This window comes from Eriocheir sinensis, chromosome 30, assembly GCF_024679095.1.
Source record: "Eriocheir sinensis breed Jianghai 21 chromosome 30, ASM2467909v1, whole genome shotgun sequence".
NCBI classification, from domain to species: Eukaryota; Metazoa; Arthropoda; class Malacostraca; order Decapoda; family Varunidae; genus Eriocheir; species Eriocheir sinensis.
Genome location: NC_066538.1, coordinates 3098103 through 3124381, shown reverse-complemented (window position 1 = coordinate 3124381; position 26279 = coordinate 3098103). Strand labels below are relative to the sequence as shown.

Below are 26279 nucleotides of genomic sequence, written 5' to 3'. Positions count from 1 at the left end.
AGAAAACCAAAATAGGTGGCGGTGATCAGAAAGGGAGAAGTTGTTTTAAAGGAATGCATTGGTGAATCATCCTCGCAGCAACTGCCTGAAGTCGTGAAGTCAGACTCAAAACGCACACACGAACAAGAGTCGTGGATGTATGGGTGGGACACTCCCCAATAAAAGATTAGATGGTCTCATAGATAGGAAAGATAAGTGGTGTGAGGCGGTTACGTTCACAAGCTAAATGCGCATATGTACTGACGGACCTATAGTAGATGCCTTATGCCACTATGCTTGTGTCGGCGGTGCACAGGTAAGATTAACAGGACAGGTAAAAATGATTGTACTGATTAGTTGATACGAAGATGTTTATTGGATATACATAAACAGCATACCACCTGACCTCTCAGACTTCTTATGCTTTATGTTATGTTATATTGTCCTTATGTTCATTTGTATAGTTCATGTACAAGGAAACATATTAAAATTATGATGTAAATGTCTTCTCAGAGTAAAACAGAAGAAAATGTCAATAGCTTTTATTTGTTATGGTTTAGGAAGCAGATCTAAGCATCTTTTTCTTCCTTAAAAGGGATTAACTAGAGATATAAATGATGTCTCCTCCACTGGGAACAACAAAAGGAAATACCAGCGAAGAATGGTTCACTTTATTCAACTCGGTGCTCGTACAAAATAAATAACACTGAAAAAGAATTTGCCAGAAGTGAAGAACCTCAGCATGGGACCAGTGGTGTCTTGATAATTGTGAGGAGTTATATCGAATCACACACACACACACACACACACACACACACACACACACACACACAGACACAACACCGAAAAATAAGAATGTACAGACGACAGAGACTCGATTATTATGCGTTTTGTTGCCCATCGAATAACAACGCTTCGATGATAACAACAATGAGGAGGATTAGGATCAGGACGAGGAGGCGGCGGCGCGGGTGAGGAGCAGGGCGACCTGGAAGGACACCATGCAGGGCAGCCGGCGTACTCTTCAATGGCGTATATTTATCAATATGCAGATTTTTCCCCTCTGTTCAGTGATGCGACTGGCGGCTTGTTTATTCTTCATCAGTACAATAAAACGTTTGCACAAGAGATGAATCATACCCTCGAGCGGAGGAGAGAAGTTTGCCTATGGGTGAAAGGGCGCCATTAGACTGAGTGACGGTGGCACCAGTGTGAGGTGGATGGTGGAGGAGGATGAAGGGGGGGGGGGGGCTACGTGTTAAGAATGAGGGGTATCTTGGAGTCGTTCGCGGCACTGATGGAGCCGAACAGGGTGTGCTTCATGCCCTTGATGGCCTGCACGCACACCGGCTCCGCCTCGATGGCCTTGAGCCACTTCTCGGAGATCTTGTAGCGCCACGCCTCGAACTCCGCGGTGCTGTTCTTGAAGGTGCTCATGTTGCCGCCATTCCCCTTGGAGTTTAGCATGTGCTGCTCCACGAAATCCCTGATGGAGGCGGGGAGCGTGGCGTTGCCGAAGAGGAAGCTGAGGATGTCCTTGGTGGTCTCGAGGGGCCGCAGACACAGCTGCTCGTAGTGCACCTGCGTCACCGTGCTCGGGAACACCTGTCGCAGCTTCTTGTAGATCTGCATGTCGTCCTGCAGGTCGCTGCAGCGGAGGTACGGGTCGGCGTTCCAGCCGAAACGTGAGATGGAGTTGATGGAGCCGCGCGGGTCGCGGGTCAGGTGGATTACCTTCAGATTGAGGTGCGGGTCTTCCAGGAACTTCATCATCCAGGCTAGTCTGGCGCGGATGACCTTCACGACGACCACCGGCGCCGACCTGCACCGCTCCCGCAGGTCCATGGCCTTGAGGCACGCCTGCTTTTTCGCTGGGATACCCAAGAGGAGGCATCTCCGCGCCTCGGGGCTGAAGAAGTGGAAAAACAGGTTCTTGCTCTTGAGCCAGTCCTCGAAGTCCGACGTAAAGCGGCACGATAACACGTCGGACAGGTACCGGTTGATGCACGCCATGTCGTGGAAGCACTTCGTCTTCTCGATGAGCCACAGCGGCTCGAACACCACCACGGAGCCCTGCACGGCGGATAGCAGGTCGGTGAGCAGCGTGGAGCCGCCGCGGGGCGACGAGCTCAGCACCAGCACCACTAGGGGACCCGCAGGGGGCTGGGTCACTTCAGGGGGCTGGCGCTCCCCCTCCAGCGACACGTCCCCCCTCACTTCCTCTGCCGGCGCCTCGATATGCTTTGTGGGTGGCTTCCGCTTGTCTGTTGGAAAGGATGGCTCAGGAACACTCCCTCCACGCCTCGCTTTGGAGACCCTGCCTTGCACGCTCCCCGCCCTGCCTCCCCTCAACAACAAGTTCCCCGCCCTGCCTCGCCTCAACAACAAGTTCGCTGCCCTGCCTCGCCTCAACAACAAGTTCCCCGCCCTGCCTCGCCTCAACAACAAGTTCGCTGCCCTGCCTCACCTCAACAACAAGTTCCCCGCCCTGCCTCGCCTCAACAACAAGTTCGCTGCCCTGCCTCGCCTCAACAACAAGTTCCCCGCCCTGCCTCGCCTCAACAACAAGTTCCCCGCCCTGCCTCGCCTCAACAACAAGTTCGCTGCCCTGCCTCGCCTCAACAACAAGTTCGCTGCCCTGCCTCGCCTCAACAACAAGTTCCCCGCCCTGCCTCGCCTCAACAACAAGTTCCCCGCCCTGCCTCCCCTCAACAACAAGTTCCCGCCCTGCCTCGCCTCAACAACAAGTTCGCTGCCCTGCCTCGCCTCAACAACAAGTTCCCCGCCCTGCCTCGCCTCAACAACAAGTTCCCCGCCCTGCCTCGCCTCAACAACAAGTTCCCCGCCCTGCCTCGCCTCAACAACAAGTTCCCCGCCCTGCCTCGCCTCAACAACAAGTTCGCAGCCCTGCCTCGCCTCAACCAAAAGTTCCCCCCCCTGCCACGCCACAACAACAAGTTCGCTCGCCTGCCTCGCCTCAACAACAAGTTCCTGCCCTGCCTCGCCTCAACAACAAGTTCGCCGCCCTGCCTCGCCTCAACAACAAGTTCGCCGCCCTGCCTCGCCTCAACAACAAGTTCCCCGCCCTGCCTCGCCTCAACAACAAGTTCGCTGCCCTGCCTCGCCTCAACAACAAGTTCCCCGCCCTGCCTCGCCTCAACAACAAGTTCCCCGCCCTGCCTCGCCTCAACAACAAGTTCCCCGCCCTGCCTCGCCTCAACAACAAGTTCCCCGCCCTGCCTCGCCTCAACAACAAGTTCCCCGCCCTGCCTCGCCTCAACAACAAGTCTCCCCTGCCTCGCCTCAACAACAAGTTCCCGCCCTGCCTCGCCTCAACAACAAGTTCCCCGCCCTGCCTCGCCTCAACAAAAAGTTCCCCGCCCTGCCTCGCCTCAACAAAAAGTTCCCCGCCCTGCCTCGCCTCAACAACAAGTTCCCCCCCCTGCCTCGCCTCAACAACAAGTTCCCGCCCTGCCTCGCCTCAACAACAAGTTCCCCGCCCTGCCTCGCCTCAACAACAAGTTCCCCGCCCTGCCTCGCCTAAACAACAAGTTCGCTGCCCTGCCTCGCCTCTCCGCCCTAGGTACGGCAAGGCAAGGTAAGGTAAATCAAGGTAAGGTAAGGGTAATTAATGCTTTCACTCATCATTATTATTATTATTATAATTATTATTATTATTATTATTATTATCATTATTATTATTATCATTATTATTATTATTATTATCATTATTATTATTATTATTATTATTATTATTATTATTATTATTATTATTATCATTATTATTATTATTATCATCATCATTAGAATTATTGACACCATTATTATTGTCATTACTATTGCAGCTCTACTCCTCGCTCTGAAGCTCAATCCTCATCATCTTAAGTTCTTCCCTAGCCTGCCATGACGGACCACCCTCACGCGCACACACACACACACACACACACACACACACACACACACACACACACATCTCCTTCCTCCCGACACACTTCGTCCCCCAACACACACGCACACACACCTCCTCCCCCCCCCCCCCTCAAACATACCTCCCACACACGCAGAATCACACAGATAAAACATGATACACAGACGCACAGATAAGGAGAGAGGCGCCGTGTTGCTACCGAAAGAGCCGCGGGGAATTCAAACAAACGCAGATGAAATAGTGTTTTTTGTGCTCTAGATGCTGCTTTGAGGTCCTAACGATACCCAGAGCACAAAAAACACTCTTGTATCACCGTTGCTGTGAACACCACGCGGGACTGTTGGCAGCACCGTGGCGCAGGTGAGGAAGGAGGAAAAATTTTGCTATTCCGTGGCTGTGATGACAAACTTGACGCCGCCCAATTTCTTTATCGCCTCGTCGCCCTGCACGCAACATGAGTCACGTGTGTGTGTGTGTGTGTGTGTGTGTGTGTGTGTGTGTGTGTGTGTGTGTGTGTGGAAAGGGGGCAAAGGACGACTTACTATTATTATTATCATTATTATTATTATTATTATTATTATTATTATTATTATTATTATTATTATTATTATTATTATTATTATCTTACTTATTCGTGGCACGCCATTACAGGGACTCCTTAAATAACTTATATAACCCTCAATAAATAATAATCCGTGTATCATTCTCCCTTTCCTCATGCATGTCTACACCGGCACACACACACACACACACACACACACACACACACACACACACACACACACACACAAACATATATATGGAGACAGCTAGACAGTTACAAGGATACAGGGAGAGACTGAGGGATAATGAAGTGATTGAGAAAGTGGAGTACGAGGATGGTTACATAAGAGTCTAATTTCTATGCCACAGGTGTTCACGCCAGTCCAGGTGACCATCATTAGGAGGCTTTGAAAGACCGCGGAACTAAACCGAAGAGAGAGAGAAAAAAAAGGGAAATATGAAGTAAAGTTAAAGGTGGAAGATAGTATATAAAAAAAGTGTTAGTGCGATTGGTGGATGAAAAACAGATAGAATAAATGAAAAAAATACGTAAGTCTGACTGCAAATGTTGATTTACTTGTTGTTGTTATCTGCCTTGAATTACCGTAGCGCTAAAACCGAGAAATAAAAAGAAAACAAGAAGTCAAAACAACACTGGAAGCTACAGAGAAAACTGTGATTGGTGGATGAAAAACAAATAAAAAAATGAGAAATAAAGGAAAAAACAAATAAAATCAATCCTGGAGGGCAAAAAAAAAAAAAAAAAAAAAAAAAAAAAGTGACCGGTAAATGAAAAATAAATATGAGAAGTAAAACAAATAATTACTGTGACTGCAAAAGAAGATTTACATGTTGGTGCGACCTGGCTGCTACCTGTCTCGCAAGTTTACCCTAATGAGGCATTCACAGGTGGGCATATTTACCTGGTCTTCCTCTTCCGCGGTTCAGGTGGTGTAGACAGGTGGCCGGTGGATAATGAGGTGGTGGTGAGGGGCGTGATGATAACAGTGGGTAAATAGAGGTGGTTGTGAGGGTGGTGACGCATGTAGTGGAGGTGTAGTATTAGTAGTGGTGGTGGGAGTGGTGATTGATGAGAGTGGTGATGAAATAATAAGTATGTGTAGATCATAATGAGTGGTAATAAAAGTAGTGATCATGGATATGTGGTGGTGGTGGTGGTGGTGGAAGAGGAGGAGGCGGAGGAGAAGGAAGTAGCGGAGGTGGTTAGTGTAGTATGTGTATGGAGGATAGGGCTGTGGTGGTGGTGGAAGAGGAGGAGGCGGAGGAGAAGGAAGTAGCGGAGGTGGTTAATGTAGTATGTGTATGGAGGATAGGGCTGTGGTGGTGGTGGTGAGGCAAGGTGTGCTGAGACAGGTGAGACGGCTGGGAGGGTCTCAGGTGTGTCGAAATAGAATACAGAAGAGCACCATTTTATTAGTTTTTTTTTTTTTTTAGGTTTACGCGTTTTAAAAATGTAACCAATGCGCAGGTGTACGACAGGTGTGCGGAGTGAATTAACATATTCATTTCTGGGCCACACACACACACACACACACACACACACACACACACACACATCACAGTATGGACAGAATCAGACTTAAATTTAATCAAGCGAATAAAAATCGAATATATGCATTTTCAACATTTATTTTCAACATTAACTAAACCTAACCTAACCAAACGAAACCTAATCTAACCAAATCAAAGCTAACCTAATCTAACCTAACCAAACCTAACCTACCCTGGCCTAACCTAACCTAACCTAACCAAACCTAACCTACCCTGGCCTAACCTAACCTAACCAAACCTTACCAAACGAAACCTAACCAAACCTAATCTAACCTTACCTAATCTAACATAGCCTAACCAAACCTAAGCTAACCTGGCATAACCTAACCTAACCAAACCCAACCAAACGAAACCTAACCAAACCTAACCTAACTTTACCTAATCTAACCTAACCTAACCAAACCTAACCTAACCTTACCTAATCTAACATAGCCTAACCAAACCAAACCTAACCGGCCTAAGCAAACCAAACCTAACCCACGCAAACCTACTCCAATCCAATCTTTTGAAGCTTTATTTTCTTTCGTTTTTTTTTTTTTATCGGCTCCGGTTGTCAAATATTTGTTGAAGCATTTATTTTCATCCTGTTTCTCGTCAGTTTCCAAATATGTGTTGAGGCATTCATCATCATCCTCTACAGTATTTGCAGGAGTGGATTTCTTCCTTTTCCTCTGGTTATTAAATATTCGTAGAAACATTTAGTATCTTCCCATTTTCTTCGTCTCTTTCACCTCACCTGATTACCCTGGACCACTCACAGCAAGTATATTCCACAGTTCAATCATATAACCCAAGACTGCGGCACAGATAATAAATCTTGAATACGTTATGCCTGTCTTAACGTCTGTATCCTTCACCTAACGCTGTACCACGTCAGCCAGGGCGAGTTTGTCTAGCTTCAGTCGTATATGATATAGATATGGATTGTGGGAAGACGTTGCGTAAGAGAGAGACGGATATGCCTGACTGTCCACGCAGGGAGATAAGCTCCATGCCTGTGAGTGGATTGTGTAGAGGGAATATAAATGTGAAATCCCCATAACAGTTACCAAGGAAGCTTATTGTTGGTAGGGGAGGAAAAAAATGTGTCCCTAAACTCTGCAAAGTGAAGAAGGAACTTTATTTTACGTGGTATATGGAAAAAACTGCCACCTAAGTCTGCGAAGGGCGTATGAAGGCCCCGTAACATGCTCATAACACGTATTGCTCAGGTAAGGAGATGAAAGGCTCCGTCCGTAGGTTCTGTGACGTATGGGAAATGGTCGACAATATAGGACTCAGGTAACACACACACACACATCTATAGGAGGTGATATTTACTAGACCTCAAAGAATGGACTATAACATTGGGTCGCCATTCTTAAAAACCAGCAACTGAAGAATGTCTGGAAAGAGAAGGGGAAAGACCACTCATCCACTTACAGACTCATCAACCACCCCTCATCCACTTCCAAACACCGCTCATCCACCTCCAAACACCGCTCATCCACCTCCAAACACCACTCATCCACCTCCAAACACCACTCATCCATCTCCATATACCACTCATCCATCTCCAAACACCACTCATCCACCTCCATACACCATTCATCCACCTCCAAACACCACTCATCCACCTCCATACACCATTCATCCACCTCCAACCACCGCTCATCCACCTCCAAACACCATTCATCCACTTCCATACACCATTCATCCACCTCCAAACACCACTCATCCACCTCCAAACGCCATTCATCCACCTCCAAACACCACTCATCCACCTCCAAACACCATTCATCCACCTCCAAACACCACTCATCCACCTAGAAACACCATTCATCCACCTCCAAACACCATTCATCCACCTCCAAACACCTCATCCACCTCCAAACACCATTCATCCACCTCCAAACACTGTTCATCCACCTTCAAAAACCGTTCATCCACCTCCACACACCACTCATCCACCTCAATACACCATTCATCCACCTCCAAAAACAGTTCATCCACCTCCAAACACCACTCATCCACCTCCAAATACCGCTCATCCACCTCCATACACCACTCATCCAGCTCCAAACACCGCTCATCCACCTCCAAACACCACTCATCCACCTCCAAACACCGCTCACCCACCTCCATACACCACTCATCCACCTCCAAACACCACTCATCCACCTCCAAACACCGCTCATCCACCTCCATGCACCACTCATCCACCTCCAAACACCACTCATCCACCTCCAAACACCGCTCATCCATCTCCAAACACCGTTCATCCACCTCCAAACACAATTCATCCACCTCCAAACACCATTCATCCACCTCCAAACACCGCTCATCCACCTCCCCTCCACTTTACATTAACGGAAGCAGCTAAAGGGCAAACAAACAAACAAACATACAAAAAACAAGGCACTAAAAAATGCTAAAATAAAAGTTTCAAGTTTGGAGAGAGAGAGAGAGAGAGAGAGAGAGAGAGAGAGAGAGAGAGAGAGAGAGAGAGAGAGAGAGAGAGAGAGAGAGAGAGAGAATCAACTGATCGAGATGCGGCAAGGTTTGAAAGCCACAAGAATGATAAAAAAAAAAAAACACAAAAACAAAAAACCACATAATTGTTTGTTCCGCGCTGTGTGTGTGTGTGTGTGTGTGTGTGTGTGTGTGTGTGTGAGAGAGAGAGAGAGAGAGAGAGAGATAGAGAGAGAGAGAGAGAGAGAGAGAGAGAGAGAGAGAGAGAGAGAGAGAGAGAGAGAGAATCAACTGATCGAGATGCGGCAAGGTTTGAAAGCCACAAGAATGATAACAAAAAACAAAAACAAAAACAAAAAACCACTATCATTGTAGGTTCCGCGCTGTGTGTGTGTGTGTGTGTGTGTGTGTGAGAGAGAGAGAGAGAGAGAGAGAGAGAGAGAGAGAGAGAGAGAGAGAGAGAGAGAGAGAGAGAGAGAGAGAGAGAGAGAGAGAGAGAGAAAGTGGATGTTCAAAGGTCATAACTTATCTAGCAAATCAGACGCTCCCCTCAACGTTTCCACAAAGCTTAGGAAAAACCCTTCAGGAGTTGCCCTTCCATTTTGTGATAACTTTGAAGTCTTACCTTTTTTTTTTTTTTACATCCGTTATAGTTACATTATGTTATCATACATACCTTTTGACCGTTCAACATCCGCCGACACACACACACACACACACACACACACACACACACACACACACACACATGCAAACGTTTCGATACCTCATTGCGACTTTTTGTTGGGACTGGTTTAATTTCTGAAGATTCAAGTTTATTTCTGGAGAAATTGGTTGATTTCTAGAGATTTCAGTTGATTTCGGGAGATTTAAGTGTATTTTTTAGATGTCGGTTAACTTCTGGAGATATCGGTTAATTTCTGGAGATCCTGGTCTAGTCTGCGATATATGGAGTGTGTTCTCTTAGCGAATTTCAATCAAAATTTTAGGTTCGCTCTTTTCAGTGGGGGGAAAAAAAGCGCTCACAGACTAACCATTTTTTTTCTGATACGTAGCAAATGAACAGTGCAGAAATTATGCATGAAGAAAGAAGAGAAAAAGGGGAAAAACAGCGAATGGGCAAAACTCCCGACAATGAAACAGAAGAAGAAGACAAAGAAAAATGTGAATGAGAATAAGAAATAAGAAGAGCATACGAAAACGCATTAAATAAAAGTGAATGAAAAAACTTGATCAACGGAAATATGTGAAAAATAAGAATAAAATAATCAGTAAGATTGTATATTGGGGAATGCGGAAGCGACCACACGAGGAATGATGCGAAAATAGGGCAAAATAAATCGATCTGCCACGAGCCTCGATTATCTGAAAGACTGATGGTGAAGGTGCCGCCCTCTGTGTGTGTGTGTGTGTGTGTGTGTGTGTGTGTGTGTGTGTGTGTGTGTGTCAGCGGATGTTCAAAGGTCAAAATGTATCTACCATAACACACAAAAAAATATGTAATGGATATACAAAAAAGTAAACAAACAAATTACACGCGAGAGAGAGAGAGAGAGAGAGAGAGAGAGAGAGAGAGAGAGAGAGAGAGAGAGAGAGAGAGAGAGAGAGAGAGAGAGAGAGCAGTTACAAATGAAATAAGCGCGCACACACACACACACACACACACACACACACACACACACACACACACACACACACACACACATGTACACGGTTATTCATTTTTTCTTCATTCTATCTTCTTATCACCTCCCTCTTTCTCCTTCCTTTCTTTCTCTCCTATTTCTTCTTTCTCTCCCTTTAACCTTCCCTCAAGTATGGTCTTCCCCCTCCCCCTCCTCCTCCTCCTCCTCCTCTTCCTCAGTCTTCTCTCCTCTTCCTCAACACACACAAAGGCTAATAACCAGAGAAGTAAACGAAAAAAAGAGAAGAAATTAAAATAAAACGAGAATAGGCCCAAAGTAAAAAAAAAAAGAAAAGTTTGAAAAAAAAGAAGAGAAACGTTCATCCAAAACAAACTCCTGACACAGAAAATAAGTGGAAAAAGAGAGAAAAAAGAGATTGAAATGAATGCAAGGAAATGAAGGAAATACAAAAAAAAAAAAAGAATAAACACACACACACACACACACACACACACACACACACACTTAGAAACAAATAGACAAAATAATCTATAAAAGAAAACTAATGAAAACACCCGTGAAAACAGAAATGAATAAGTAAAAAACAAAAACAAAAAAACAAAAAAACAAAAAAAACAGAAAATAAGAAAAAACAAAACAAAAATAAGAAAAACAACCCTTCCTTCACCACCCTCCCCCCCACCCCTGATATGTAGCGAATGAACAGTGCAGAAATTATACATGAAGAGAGAAGAGAGAAAGGGGGAAAACAGCGAATAGGCAAAACTCCCGACAATGAAATAGAAGAAAAAGAAAAAAAAAAGAAAACTGAGAAGAATGAGAATAAGAAATAAGAAGAGCATACGAAAACGCATAAAATAAAAGTGAATGAAAGAACCTGATCGACGGAAATATGTGAAAAATAAAAACCACCCTCCCCCCGCCGCCCCCCCAAAAAAATTAGCCAACACAAATCAACACAAAACTTACATTTACACACCTAGAAATAAATAGACAAAATAATGTATAAAAAAAAATAATGAAAACACCCGTGAAAACAGAAATGAATAAAAAAAAAACAGAAAAAACGAGAAAAAAAACAACAAAAAAAACTTCCTCTCCTCCCCCGCCCTCAAAAAAAAAAAAAAAAAAAAAAAAAAAAAGCCAACACAAATCAACACAAAACTTACATGCACTATAAAGGCCAGTCGACCTCGTAACCACAACACTTTGGTAGCCCAGAAACACAAAGAACACGGACAGCAACGCAAGGCCGAAAGTCCGCCGCCAGTGTCCCCTACCCCTGAACTGCACCATCTCGCAACACACGCAGAACTTGGCAACACTGCTCAACACAAGTTCTGCACCCCTGTCCTCCCTTACTCTCGCCCCGAAGACATGTCAGTGAGGGAGAGACATGGAGAGAGGGAGAGTAAGAGAGAAAGAAGGGAGATTAACCGGTAACGTCGAAACACTGCTCTAAATAGTTTCTGCAACAGTGTCCTCCCTTCCACTCTCACACATCCAGGGAGAGTTTTAGGGAGAGAGGGAGGGAGGGAGAGTAAAAGAGGGAAAGGGAGAGGGAGAGAGAAGGGAGATTACGTCTAGTGAGGGCGAGACACTAGTACTGAATGAGAGAGGGAGAGGGAGTGCATGTGGGAGAGGAGGGAGGGGCAAGGGAGGAGAGGATGAGGGAGGGAGAGGGGGGAGGGAGGGAGGGAGGGAGGACACACAAGGACGGCTTAAATAATTACATCTCGATGTCACCAATGAGAGCTAAGCGATTAGAGGAGGAGGAGGAGGAGAAGGGGGGGGAGGAAGAGGAGTACAGGAGGACAGGTAAGCATGAAAGGGAGATAGAGGGAGAAAAAGAGAAAGAGGGAGAAGAATTAAGAAAGACAGAAATGAGAAAAGGAAGAATAGTGAGAAAGGAAGGAGAGTGATAAATAAGGAGAAAGGAAAAGGGGAGATAGAGAGGGAGGAGGAGGAGGAGAAAGGGGAAGAGAGAAGATAGAGAAGGAGGAGGAGGAGGAGAAAGCGAAAGAGATAAGAGATAAGGTAAGGGGAGGAGGTGGATATTGGGGATACGGGAGGAGGGGAAGAGAGGAGATTGAGAGGGAGGAGGAGGAGGAGAAAGGGGAAGAGAGAAGATAGAGAGGGAGGAGGAGGAGGAGGAGAAAGGGAAAGAGATAAGAGATAAGGTCATGGGAGGAGGTGGATATTGTGGAAACGGGAGGAGGGGAAGAGGGGAGATAGAGAGGGAGGAGGAGGAAGAAGAGGGAAAAAAGAAAAAAGAGAAAGGAGGAAAAAGAAAACGTGAAAGTGAGTCAGTGAGATATCCTGAAGTAACAAAGAGAAACCAGGAAAAACATTAAAATAGCATATCACACCTGCTCACGGGTTCCTCATTAGTACCTACGTATGATGTTAGAGGATGATTAGATAGGAATAACAGACGCAAGATAGACAAAACATTACAGGAAAGCGAGCAAACTCCAATTATGAAGGACGTAATTGAGGGTGACGCACTACTCGAAACTAATCACGGGTTTCCTAGAACTACTTAGTGTTAGAGTGCTTAGCTAGAAAAATAGATAGAGGCTAAAAATAAAGTTCAGGTATATCTTGTTTGGAGTTAGATCGATTTCCCATTGCGTTATTTATACAAAAGGTAAATTGTAACAGGTAGCTTAAAATGGCAAGGTAAAACACGAAGATTGAGTTGAGATTGAGACAAGCAGGAGTCATACATCACGCTAGCTACTTCAGATAAAATTCGGCTGCATCACTAACGGGCCAGGATAGTCGGACAGTCTACCTCTCCTCCCGCAATTGACCTCTCTTTTTGGCCACTCCTTTGACCTCTATTCAGGAGCAGTAAGAAGCGTAATTTTTTCTGATATTTTTTTTACGCCCTTGAACTGTCTCCTCAGCTGTAAAAAAAGAAAAAAGACAACACCTGAAAAAAATAAATAAAAAAACAAGTGAATTTCCACAGGTAACTTAGACTAGACAGGTGGAACAAAAAAGTTGAGTAGAGGATCAGACAGAAATAGGTGTTGCTGCTCGTGTGTGTGTGTGTGTGTGTGTGTGTGTGTGTGTGTGTGTGTGATGTTGGGCGAAGAAAATAAATGAAAAGAAGAAAAAGAACACGCATCGCATCCATCATACTAATTAGATACATCATGTGAGTGTAAAAAGCGGTGACGAGGAAGGGCACCGGCCTCACCAAGGTTCTAAATTTTTATGATGCTAAGTCTGGAGTGAATTCTTATCTTTCATACAACGCGCTGCACTGAGCGGACTTATACTGATAATGGACGAAAAAACATAAATCAGTAACGCAATTTGCCCCAAGTCGTAGGCACGTTGTAAAGCCATAAATGAGACCAAGGGAAATAATTCTAACTTGGTTCCTAATCCGCCATAAAGTGTTACAGCAAGACTCCTACAAGTCACAGAAATGAAGGGAAAAAAAAAAAAAAAAAAAAAAAACATGATTAAAGCCTGAAGGAACCTAATTTTAACTCATCTAATCCACCGTAAAATATAACATTGAGTTTCTACCAAAAAGTCACGGAAAAGGAGGAAAACAGGGGAGGAGGAAGAACGAAATTAAGGAAGCGTGTTGTATAGAAGGAGGGAAAGAGAGGAGGAGGTGAGGGGGCAGGAGGAACGAAGTGGATGAACTGTGATAGAGAAAAAAGTGGATAAAATGAGGAAGTGTGGAAGGAAATGTGAAAATAAATAACAAGGGGAGTTGAGAGATAGAATAAGTAAGAAAACGGGAAGAACAAGAGAACCAAAAATCAACTAAAATATAATAGCAAAATTCCTACCTACCAAAAAGTTAGAAAAAAGGAAAAAAAAGGGGAGGAGAGAGAAAGAAATTAAGAAAAAGATGAAAGAAAGGAGAGGAGGAGAAGGAGAGGACAGGAGGAATTGGAGACGTGTTGCAAGTGAGAAAGAGAGAAAGATGTGTAGAAGGAAATGAGATAATAAACATAGGAGGAAGGAGAACATAGGAAGAGCAAGAGAGCAACTTAAAAATAACTCGATCCTTTAATCACTCCCTAAAATAAAGAGCAAAATTCCCACAAAAAAAAAAAAAAAAAAAACGTAAACTTGACATTGAAAGAAAGAGAAAGTAAGAACATGATAAGCGCAAGAAAGAACACAGGAGAAAGGAGAACACAGGAAGGAGAACACAGGAAGGAGAACACAGGAAGGAGAACACAGGAGGAAGAACACAGGAAGGAGAACACAGGAAGAGCAGGAGAGCAACCAAAAAATAACTCAATCTTTTAATCCGTCCCTAAAATAAAAAGCAAAATTCCCACAAAAATCATAGAAAAAGAAGAAAAACGAAAAACGTAACCATGACATTGAAAGATAAAGCAAGCAAGATAATGATAAGAAAAATAAAAAAAAACTTCTTAATCAGGACTAAGATAACATTATAACAGCAACGCTAATTAAAAAGGCAACATAAAATAAGAAAAAAATAACTTGACATTGAAAGACAGATCACGTAAGAGAATGGTCGGAGCAAAACATTATCCATCATCAACTATCACCATCAATCACTATCAGCTGTCCATCACTGCAGACAAGCATTTCCCACTATCTTCCACCTCGCACAGTCGCATGTTTCTGTAATCTATCCTGCCTCGTAAATGTTTTAACTTCACCTCGCCACTCACATTTCAGAGCTCACACACACTCACATTTGATAAGACTTTCGTGGATGTTGTTTTAGTATTTCCATGGGTTATTTTACGAGCCTGACGATAGTTCGACAAGGCTTCTGCGCCGTGAATGTGAAAAACTCATGAAAATTCAAATCTTAGACATTTTAAAACTCACACATTCACATTTGATAAGACTTTCGTGGAGGTTGTTTTAGTATTTCCATGGGTAGTTTTACGAGCCTGACGATAGTTCGACAAGGCTCCTGCGCCGTGAATGTGAAAAACTCTCATGAATATCCAAATCTTAGACATTTCAGAACTAACACACTCACATTTGATAAGACTTTTGTGGAGGTTGTTTTAGTATTTCCATGGGTAGTTTTACGAGCCTGATGATAGTTCGACGAGGCTTCTGCACCGTGAATGTGAAAAACTCTCATGAAAATTCAAATCTTAGACATTTCAAAACTCACACACTCACATTTGATAAGACTTTCGTGGAGGTTGTTTTAGTATTTCCATGGGTAGTTTTACGAGCCTGATGATGGTTCGACAAGGCTTCCGCACCGTGAATGTGAAAAACTCTCATGAATATCCAAATCTTAGACATTTCAGAACTCACACACTCACATTTGATAAGGCTTTCGTATAGGTTGTTTTAGTATTTCCATGGGTTGTTTTACGAGCCTGATGATGGTTCGACAAGGCTTCTGCGCCGTGAATGTGAAAAACTCTCATGAAAATTCAAATCTTGGATATTTCAGATCTCAAACACTCACATTTGATAAGACCTTCGTGTATGTTGTTTTAGTATTTCCATGGGTAGTTTTACGAGCCTGATGATAGTTCGACAAGGCTTCCGCACCGTGAATGTGAAAAACTCTCATGAAAATTCAAATCTTGGACATTTCAGAACTCACACACTCACATTTGATAAGACTTTCGTGGAGGTTGTTTTAGTATTTCCATGGGTAGTTTTACGAGCCTGATGATGGTTCGACGAGGCTTCTGCGCCGTGAATGTGAAAAACTCTCATGAATATCCAAATCTTAGACATTTCAGAACTCACACACTCACGTTTGATAAGGCTTTCGTATAGGTTGTTTTAGTATTTCCATGGGTTGTTTTACGAGCCTGATGATAGTTCGACGAGGCTTCCGCACCGTGAATGTGAAAAACTCTCTTGAATATTCAAATCTTAGACATTTCAGAACTCACACACTCACATTTGATAAGGCTTTCGTATTTCCATGGGTTGTTTTACGAGCCTGATGATAGTTCGACGAGGCTTCTGCACCGTGAATATGCAAAACACTCATGAAAATCCGACTACTCTCCCTTGTGGCCTCTGGAAATAGTGGTTGTAAGAGCCGAGAGTGTTTGAACAAGCGGTCCCTGATCCTCTGTCTGCCCTGACTTCTACTGTGTTTCCCAGGTTGCCACTTTGCCACTCTGGTCGTCTGTCTGTCATCGATTCTACGTGATGAAAATGACCTGCCCAAGTCCACTTCTTATTCTTAATCACGAATATCTTTACCCCTATACCCTTAGTTTGTTCCCTGATCCCCAATGTTCGTTTCCTAACTATACTATATCATGAAAAATAATTACTGAGAAAATCATTACGGAATCTTTAATAGTCTTGTCTAGTGTTTGTTTTTTTCCTTCTCTGGTTCGTTGTTTTTAGTTCGCTTGTCTTTCTAGTTCGCTCGTTTGTTATTTCCTTTGTTTTTTTTCGTTCGTTCTGTCTGTCTCTCTTAATGGATGCAACACTATGAACCTGTTGCATCTATCTCCATTCTCTTGACACGATATCTCCCTCTTATCAATTGTGTTCACAGGGATGCTTTTGTTAGAGAGGGAAAGAGGGAGGAGCATTGAAGGAGATATAGATGCAGATTCATACAAATACACCATAAAGAAAGAAGGAAATAAAGAAAGGAAGAAAGGAGGAAATAAATAAAGAGGCAGAGAAGGACATAGACAGACAGATATACAGAATGATACAACTCCACAATAAAGAAAGGTAGGGAGAGAGAGAGAGAGTGAGAGACAGGAAGAAATAAAGAAAGAGGGCCACGAGACATGACAAGCTCAACTTCAATGACACGTACAATTCATGTTAGCCACAACGACCTGATCGAGACAAGAGGCAGCATAATGAGCTTGACTTCCAGGTGTTATTGTTTATGATGCAATACGTGTGTGTGTGTGTGTGTGTGTGTGTGAGAGAGAGAGAGAGAGAGAGAGAGAGAGAGAGAGAGAGAGAGAGAGAGAGAGAGAGAGAGAGAGAGAGAGAGAGAGAGAGAGAGAGAGAGAGAGAGAGAGAGAGAGAGAATGGAGGAGGAGGGAGTTAAAGGAGCTGATGAAAGGGAAAGTTTAAATTTTTTGAATAGGAGGAGGAGGAGGAGGAGGAGGAGGAGGAGGAGGAGGAGGAGGAGGAGGAGGAGGAGGAGGAGGAGGAGGAGGAAATAACCAGCATCTCTCCTCATCCACACGTGTCCAAACCATCTCCAACATCCTTTTCCTAATAATCTTCCCATTCTCATTTCTATTCCCATTCCCCATTCCCAGTCCTGTCTATTCCAATTATTCCCAAAGAAATCTTAACATTATTAACTCGACCACCCCAAGAAAATAAATAATAATACAGGATATACGTTTTCTTCATGTCACAGAGTACTAGACAATGCTATAGTTACGGCATGATTCGTTTTCTTTGTTCCCAAGTGACGGGTTTCTTCGTTTGGTTTTTGAAGGGTGGCTGTGGTGTTTCTGGAGGCAATATAGATACAAAATAAAAATAATAATAATAAATCGATAGAGAGGCAGAATAAAGAAGGGGATGAAAAGAGAGAGGTGGAAAAGGAGGGAAAATAATTGGAAAGTGATACGAAGAGGAAGAGGAGGAGGAGGAGGAGGAGGAGGAAAGGGATGATAAAAAGGGGAATAGAGGAAGAAAGAAATGAAGAATGCGAACCAAGATGACAAAGAAAGAAAGAGGGAACCGAATGGGGAAGTGGAAGAAAGGGAAGAAGATGAAGGGGTAAGGATAAAAAAATAAAAAAATGACTGGGAAAGGGGAAGAAAGAGAAGGGGGAAGAAAGAGAAGAAGGTAAAGGGGTAGGGATAAGAAAATAGGGAAATTGTCTGGGAAAGTGATGAAGGGGAGGAGGTGAAGATGTAGAAGTGAATGGGAAAAAGAGGATGAAATGGGAAGAGGAGGAGGAAGGGGCAGAAGAGATGGGGACAAAAGCAGTAGGGGAAGGTGATAAAATGGGGAAGAGGAGAAGGAAGGGGAAGAAGAGATGGGGACAAAAGAAGTAGGGGAATGGGAAGTAAATGGGAAGGAAGGGGATGAAAAGACAGACAAAAGAAGTAGAGAAAGGGGACGTGAATTAAGAGGAGGATGAAAAGGGGGAAGAGGAGAAAGAGGAAGATGGAATAGGAACAAAAACGAAAGGGAAGGGGAAGGGAATGGGGCAGAAGGGAATGAAAGAGGAAGAAGAGGAAGACAAGATGAAGACAAAAGAAGAGTGGAAGGTGATGAAAGGGGAGAAGAAGAGGAAGAGAAAGGGACAGAAAGGAATGAAAGAGGAAGAAGAGGAAAACAAGATGAAGACAAAGGGGGAAGTGATGAAAGGGGAGAAGAGGAAGAGAAAGGGAAGAAGGGAATGAAAGAGGAAGAAGAGGAAGACAAGATGAAGACAAAAGAAGCGTGGAGGGTGATGAAAGGGGGGAAGAAGAGGAAGAGAAAGGGAAGAAGGGAATGAAAGAGGAAGAAGAGGAAGACAAGATGAAGACAAGGGGGGAAAGTGATGAAAGGGGAGAAGAAGAGGAAAAGGACAGAAAGGAATGAAAGAGGAAGAAGAGGAAGACAAAAGAAGAGGGGAAGGTGATGAAAGGGGAGAAGAAAAGGATGGGAAAGGGACAAACCAAAAAAAAAAAAAATAGATGAAAAAATTAGATGAAAAAATGGATGAAGACAAAAGCGGGAAAAGTGATGAAAGGGGGAGAAGAGGAAGGGAAACGGACAAACAAACAAACAAACAAAAAAAAAACAGGAACAACTCAGATAACAAAACAGACACACAACACGTCATTTAAGTGAGATAGAAAAAGAAACAAAAAATAATGCACTTGATAAGATTAAGCCAATTGAAGAGCCCGATGGAGTGGAAACGCCTGTCACTTTTCACAACAGATAGGAAATACGTACGATGCGGGACTCGGACACGTATTCGAAGACGCTTTCGGCGCTCACAACAAGTATTTCCCAAGGCCACAAAGGGAGATTGACCGGGGAGTTCTCATGGCTGTTTTTTAGGTTCATGGTGCAGATGGGGAGTTCTCATGGCTGTTTTTTAGGTTCATGGTGCAGATGGCTTGTCAAACTATCACTAGGCTCATAAAACTACCCATTGATATACTAACACAGCCTCTACGAAAGCCTTATCAAAATGTGCCTGCGTGTGTGAGTTTCCCAAGGCCACAAAGGAGATTGACCGGGGAGTTCTCATGGCTGTTTTTTAGGTTCATGGTGCAGATGCCGTGTCAAACTATCACTAGGCTCATAAAACTACCCATTGATATACTAACACAACCTCTAAGAAAGCCTTATCAAAATGTGCCTGCGTGTGTGAGTTTCCCAGTGCCACAAAGGAGGTTGATCGGGTTCTAATGAGTGTGTTTTTATGTTCACAGTAGTAAACTTTATCAAACTATCACAAGGCTCATAGAACTACCCATGGAAATAGTACCCACAACCTCTACGAAAGCCTTGATCAAATGTGTGTGAGTTCCTGGTGTAGAAGCCTTGTCAGACTATCACTAGGCTCATAGAACTACCCATGGAAATAGTACCCACAACCTCTACGAAAGCCTTGATCAAATGTGTGTGTGAGTTCCTGGTGTAAAACCCTTGTCAAACTATCATTAGGGACGAAGGGGATGAAGATACAGGGACAAATGAACAAGGGGATGGGTGTCTACCTCCCCCTCCCCTACCTGTCTACATGCACCTGTAACTCCCACACGAGATGATAAATATTGAGTAACAGAGAGATATAGGAGCTGATAAGACGAGAGAAAACGGAGGGAAGACAGAGATTCAAAGGAACACTCACCCAATCCGTCCTTTCCTTCTGCGACTTACCTGAAATGAAGAGAAAAAATGGTCAAGCAAACAGGTAGGTATGTTATTACTGATTGAAAGGGAAAGTTAAATACGAAAAAAAACATGAAGTAAAGAAAGAAGCGAAGAAAGGGAGGAAGGAAGAAGGGAAAGGAGGAAAGATTAAGGGAAAAAAGAAAAGAGGGAGCAAAAAAAAAGAAAAAAAGGTGATTATGTACAAAAAAAAGAGGAGACGGAAGAAAAGAAAAAAATAATGGATGAAAAAAAGAACAAATGAATGAAAGAAGACACGAAATAGTTAGATAGATAGATAAACAGAGAGAGAGAGAGAGAGAGAGAGAGAGAGAGAGAGAGAGAGAGAGAGAGAGAGAGAGAGAGAGAGAGAGAGAGAGAGAGAGAGAGAGAGAGAGAACAAAAGGAAAGAGATACAGTCATCTATAGCTGTCGACGCCGCTGATTGGCTCGACATGTCTGCCATTGTTGAGCGTACATGTATAGACGAAAGAATCTTGCCCCATCACCATCACCACCATCACTATCACCACCAACACTATCATCATCATCATCATCCCACCTAAACCAACCTTACCATCCAAATAACTAACACCACCACCACCATCATCATCATCATCATCCCACCTAAACCAACCTTACCATCCAAATAACTAACACCACCACCACCATCATCATCATCATCATCACCATCTTCATTATCACCATTATTTTCATCACTTTCATTGCTCATAACACCACGACACACTTCACTATCAGTCAGTATGCTTTAGAATTGAGCCCTTCATCACCACTATCATCACCATCACCACCACAACCAACACCCCTTCCTTAACCACCACTATCACCACCGTCACCACCAACCCTCATCACCATCACCACCACCATCATAACGACTACTAGATATTGATTTCCATGCTGTTTCTTCTCTTCTTCCTCCATATCTACCTCCAGGAAAGAGACAAGGAGAGAACGTTACTGGAGGAGAGGAGGAAGGGGGAGGGGAAGGAGAAGGGGGGGGGTAGAAGATAGGGGGAAGATGGGAGGCAAGAGACGGGAGGGAGGAAAGAGGAAGGGAGAAACGGCTACTGAAGAAAGGAAGATGGGGTGGGAGGAAGAGGGAGGGGAGGAAAGAAGGAAGGGAGAGGGGTCAGAAGGTAATGAAGGAAGGGAGAGCAAGAAGGAATGAAGGAAGATAAAGTAAGAATGAAGGAAGCAAAGATGAGAAAGTAAAAAGGAAGGAAGGAAGGAAGAAAGGGAAAGTAAAAAGAAGAAAAGAAGGAAGGAAGGAAGGGAGGGAAAGTGAGTGGTTTTCTCTGGATGGAAGGGAAAAGGAGGAAAAGAAGAGGGAGAGGAAAAGAAATATAAGAGAAAGAAAAGGAAAGGGTAAAGGAGAAAACAAATGAAAATAAAAAAGGAGGAGGTTAGTAAAAAAGAAGAGGAAATAAAAATGAAAATAATACTGATGGAATGAAAAAGAAAGAAAGGAAAGAAAAGAAGAAAAGTAAGAGAGATAAACAGAATAAATGAAAAGAGAAAGCTGGTGGAAAGGAGAGGAAATAAAATGAAATAAAATAATGGTTGAATGAAAAGGAAAAGGAGAGAAAAATAAAGTACAAGAGATAAATGAAAGTGATGTAATATTCGATTTTATGATGTATAATGTATTGTATAGTGGTTTGGTGGTGGTAGTGGTGGTGATGGTGGTGATAGTGGTGTTGACAGTGGTGGTGGTGATGGTGATGACGGTTGATGGTGGTGGAGATAGCATTAGTGACAGCCGTGGAAGAGGAGGAGGAGGAGGAGGAGGAGGAGGAGGAGGAATGAGTGACATATCAAATGAGGCACGGCGGAAGAGGGAAGAAGGAAGGAGGAAGGGAGGGAGGGAGGGAGAGAAGTAGGGAGGAGGGAGAGAAGGAAGGGAGGAAAGAGGAAAGGAGACGAAGGGGGAATATTTTTAAAGGGTGAGGAAATGACGAGAGAGAGAGAGAGAGAGAGAGAGAGAGAGAGAGAGAGAGAGAGAGAGAGAGAGAGAGAGAGAGAGAGAGAGAGAGTAACTGGAAAATACACATACAAAAGAGAATAAACAGCTAAATTGATAATAAAAAAACAGATAAACGAAAGAAAAAAGACTAAAAATAAAATAAAATAAAAAATAAAAAAAATGAAGAGGGGAAAAAAGAAAAAAAAGAAAAATAACGAAATAAACAAGAAAACAAATAAGAAAAGAAAGAAAACAACAGAGGACAAGAAGGGGAAAGAAAACAACAAAAATAATAAATCCGGGAGAGGGAAGAGAAGCAATAAAAGGGAGAGAGAGAGAGAGAGAGAGAGAGGAAAGAGGAAAGAGGAAACTGAAGGAGGAGGAGGAGGAGGAGGAGGAGGAGGAGGCAGAGGGTCGTGAGTGACACCCGTGGAAGGTAATCGCAACCCTAATGGTCTCTCTCTCTCTCTCTCTCTCTCTCTCTCTCTCTCTCTCTCTCTCTCTCTCTCTCGCTTGTCTGTCTCTCCCTGTTTGTTTGATGGTATATTTATGCATTCTCTCTCTCTCTCTCTCTCTCTCTCTCTCTCTCTCTCTCTCTCTCTCTCTCTCTCTCTCTCTCTCATGATCGGCAGAAAATTGTTACGCGTTCAGTACATGAAGGTAAGGTAAGGTAAGGTAATTTAAGGTAAGTCAAGTTAAGCAGGGTAAGGTAAGGTAAATTAAGATAAGGTAAGGCAACGCAATGTAAGGTTAGGTTAAGTAAGGTTAGGTAAGGTAAGGTAAGACAAAGATGAGACACGAAATCACTTAAAAAAACAATTACTCGAAGACACTCCAACTGGAACACACACACACAAAAAGAAAAAAAAACACAAGTAAGATATCACTGCGTTCGTGTGACCTCACCTTTAACATAACAATCCTCGGCGGGTGATCAAACTTCGGCTTACAACCTGTGCAGTGATTTATTTCCTCTTCACTCAGGCTTATAAATGACAGGAGATTGGTCCGAGTTTAGTCCTTCAATACCTCGCAAAAAACACAGGTACTACACATGTGAGGTGAAGTGTGTGTGACCTCTACCCCTTTCTCTTCCTTCCTCTCTTTCTCCACAACCCCCTTTCCCTCTTCTTCATCTTCCCCCTCCTCTTCTTTTTCTTCGGTATGAAGTTAAAGGGAAACCGATGTAACACATTGGTGCGCAGAAGTTTTTTCAATAATAGTCATCGATCACTGGAATAGACTCCCACCGTCAGTAGTTAGCGCACAGAGTATAAATAGCTTCAAGTCTTCATTGGATAAGTACTTCAGGGATATAAGATTATACTGACCCTTCTTCGCATGTTTTCAGACAGATTGCAGCAAGACCTCAACCTAAATCCATATTATTCTCCCCAACAACCTAGATTGCAAGTAGCGTAAGTTAACAATAGAGTAAAGCAACAGTCAATGGCCGCATGACAGGTGGAGTGAGGTGTGGGTGCAGTAAGGTGACAGGGTACTGGTGCGTGCATAGTACCGCCGGTAAAACGAGGATCAAGCCTCCACCTGTGCCCCTGAAACTACACCTCACCCATCGTGAGTATTAGGGGGGATTCTGGGGCTGCCCGGTGCAGGCCACTCGGCCTCTTCCAGTCTCCCTGTGTTTCTATGTTCTTATGTTCTTATGTAATGAGGTCATTTTCCCCGACAGCTTAGCTTAGGTTGTAAGTTAAGGGAAGTAATTTCCTCTTATTTCTCTCTTTACTGTAAAATTTCCATGTCCCTTTCTTCCTTAAAGGTACACGGTGTTCTCTTCTAACTATTTCCTCCCGGCACGTTGCCGGAGGGAGAGGTGGGTGGGGAGGAGCCTTCATCTATTCTGTCCTGTTCTACCACACGTACATTACTAGTAGTAGCGGTAGTAAACAGACACCCTCGCCATAGACCGATAGGTCTTCTGGTGTCTGTTCTTCCTATGTATTCCTATGTATTCTTCTTCCTCCTCTTCCTCCTCTTCCTCTTCTCTTTCTCCACCACCTCATCCCTCTCTTTCTTTTCTCCTCCTCCTCTTCCTCTTCGTTCTCCTCTTCCTCTATCTCTTTTTCCATCACCCTCTGTCTCTTCTTCTTCCTCTTTCTCTTTCTCTTCGTCCTACTCTCCCCCTCTCCCTCCCTCTTCCTCTGCCTCTCCCTCCTCCTCAGTCCCTACCCCTTCCCCTTTCCCCTTCTACTCCCACTCTTCCTTGTCCTCTTCCTCTTTTCCCTCTTCTTCTTCTTCTTCTTCTTCTTCTTCTTCTTCTTCTTCTTCTTCTTCTTCTTCTTCTTGCTGTCTGGTGCAATGCTGTGATATACTCTTCGCACCTGCTCGCCTCATTACACTTACCTGGACGAGTAGAAACATTGGTCACACCTGTCAGTTCTAGTCTCAAAGTCCTCCTCTATCTCCTTGTATGCTGGCAATGTATGTATGGCGATGCTTGATGTCTGGTATTATTATTATTATTTATATTATCATTATTATTTCATCAGTCCACAAACACCTGAGACGCCGGGAAAGTGAAAATGAATGTGAAACTGTTGAGAGAATGGGAGAGGAGAAAGTGAAAATGAAAGTGACGAGAATGGGGGAAAGAGGAAAAAGTGAAAGAGATGAGAGAAAAGGAGAAATATGACGAGAGAATGCAGAATGTTATAGAAATGGAAGAAGGTCAAGATTTGTAGCCGATAACTATTCAAAAATACACAACACAAGACACCTCTCCACCCAAAATTGACCTCTCTTTTCGCTATTCATTATTTTTGTCTATTATGGGAGCGGCGAGTAGCGGGCTTTTTTTTTTTTTTCCTTGTGCCGTCTATTTTGTTGTAAAAAAATGAATAAGTAAAAACACCAAATAGAGACGAGTTACATTTGCAAACAGGTGATGCAGAGGGATTAGTGCAGGTGTGTGGCTCGGTGCAGTGATCTGTCCCTATTACCTGCCGCCTCACCTGCCCCCCTCACCTGTCCACCTTGCCTTTCCCACCTTACTTGCCCCTCTCATCTGACCCCCTAGCCCGTCTCTCCTTACCTGTGCCCTCACCTGCCCCCCCTTACCTTTTCCCACTTACCTGTACCCCCTCACCTGTCTCTTTTACCTGCCTTCCCTCACCTGTCCCCCCCCGCATACCTGTCCGCTTCATTACAGGTGTTCGGGCTTACTCAGTCCCGTCGCTTCCGCCTCGAATTAATGGCCTAAAAACGCATTCCATGTTGCCTTCAGTAATTAATGAGCCCACCTGGCGACCGATTAGTCATAACCTGGGCGGGGGGCTTCAAGTTGACTGCACACAGGTGACCGACGGGGAGGGGGTACGCAGGCTTATTATGTATATGTGCACGGTGTGTTAGGTGGGTGTTCAAGAGGAATTTCTACCTCATTTCACCCTGGTTATGCGTACTGATTGGGATATGCATGCGTCCTATTAGTACGCAAAATCTAAGTGTGTCTAGAAATGCACCCAAATAATAATAAAAAAAGAACCTCAAAAAATAACACAGCTTGTGGAGAGAGAGAGAGAGAGAGAGAGAGAGAGAGAGAGAGAGAGAGAGAGAGATATTCAACTCGTGTGAAGAGAAGATACACAGGAGGAGGAAGAGAAAGAAGCAGTCATACACACACACACACACACACACACACACACACACACACACACACACGCACGCACACACAGATGAGGCAGCTCTGGGAAGGGTTACAAGCCCTTTCGTTGTATTAAGCTTCAAGGAAAGGCTTCAACGTCCAGGAATAGAGGTTGGCTGCCCGCTATCTGGCTTAAATTCTTGGTCCTCTCAACTTTTTTTTTCTTTTTTTTTAGGCACGCAGAGGGTTTAGACACGAAGGCTTTTTAATTTCGATGACTCAGAAGGGAAACCGAACTAAGAGGAGTGAAGTTGATTACGTCTCTTTTTGTTGTCTTCTTCTTCTTCTTCCTCTTTTTAATGGTCTTCTTGTTTCTTCTTTCTTAACTTTTCTTCTTCGTCTTTTTCTTCTTTTTCTTCCTCTTCTTCTTCTTCTTCTTCTTCTTCTTCCTCTTTTTAATGGTCCTGTTGTTCTTCTTCCTTTACTTTTTCTTCTTCTTCGTCTTTTTCTTCTTTTTCTTTCTTTTCTTCTTCTTCTTCTCTTTTTTATGGTCTTGTTTTTCTTCCTTTACTTTTTCTTCTTCGCCTTTTTCTTCTTCTTCTTCTTCTTCCTTTATTTCTTCTGTTTTTCCTCTTTTCTTGTGTCTGATATTTATATTTGAGTTGAATTAATTAACTATCTATTTATTTCGGTCTATCTGTCTTTCTGTCTGTCTGTTTCACAATTTTCTCTTTCTCTTTTACTTCTTTCTTTTCA

The 26279-nt window shown here is 43.6% G+C and overlaps 2 protein-coding genes across 2 annotated transcripts; both read right to left on the bottom strand.

Moving 5' to 3' along the window:
• Positions 1 to 635: 635 nt before the first annotated feature.
• Positions 636 to 24301, bottom strand: LOC127005740 (carbohydrate sulfotransferase 5-like). The gene is made up of 3 exons (XM_050874852.1): positions 24284 to 24301; positions 11701 to 11719; positions 636 to 2243 (listed from the first exon to the last, which is right to left on the bottom strand). The coding sequence occupies exons 1-3, from the start codon at positions 24299 to 24301 to the stop codon at positions 1231 to 1233; spliced, it is 1050 nt and encodes a 349-aa protein (XP_050730809.1). The 3' UTR covers positions 636 to 1230.
• Positions 5374 to 8550, bottom strand: LOC127005456 (uncharacterized). Its single transcript, XM_050874340.1, has 2 exons — positions 7880 to 8550; positions 5374 to 7461 (listed from the first exon to the last, which is right to left on the bottom strand). Exons 1-2 carry the CDS (start codon positions 8264 to 8266, stop codon positions 7441 to 7443), a joined length of 408 nt encoding a protein of 135 aa, XP_050730297.1. The 5' UTR covers positions 8267 to 8550; the 3' UTR covers positions 5374 to 7440.
• Positions 24302 to 26279: the final 1978 nt, after the last annotated feature.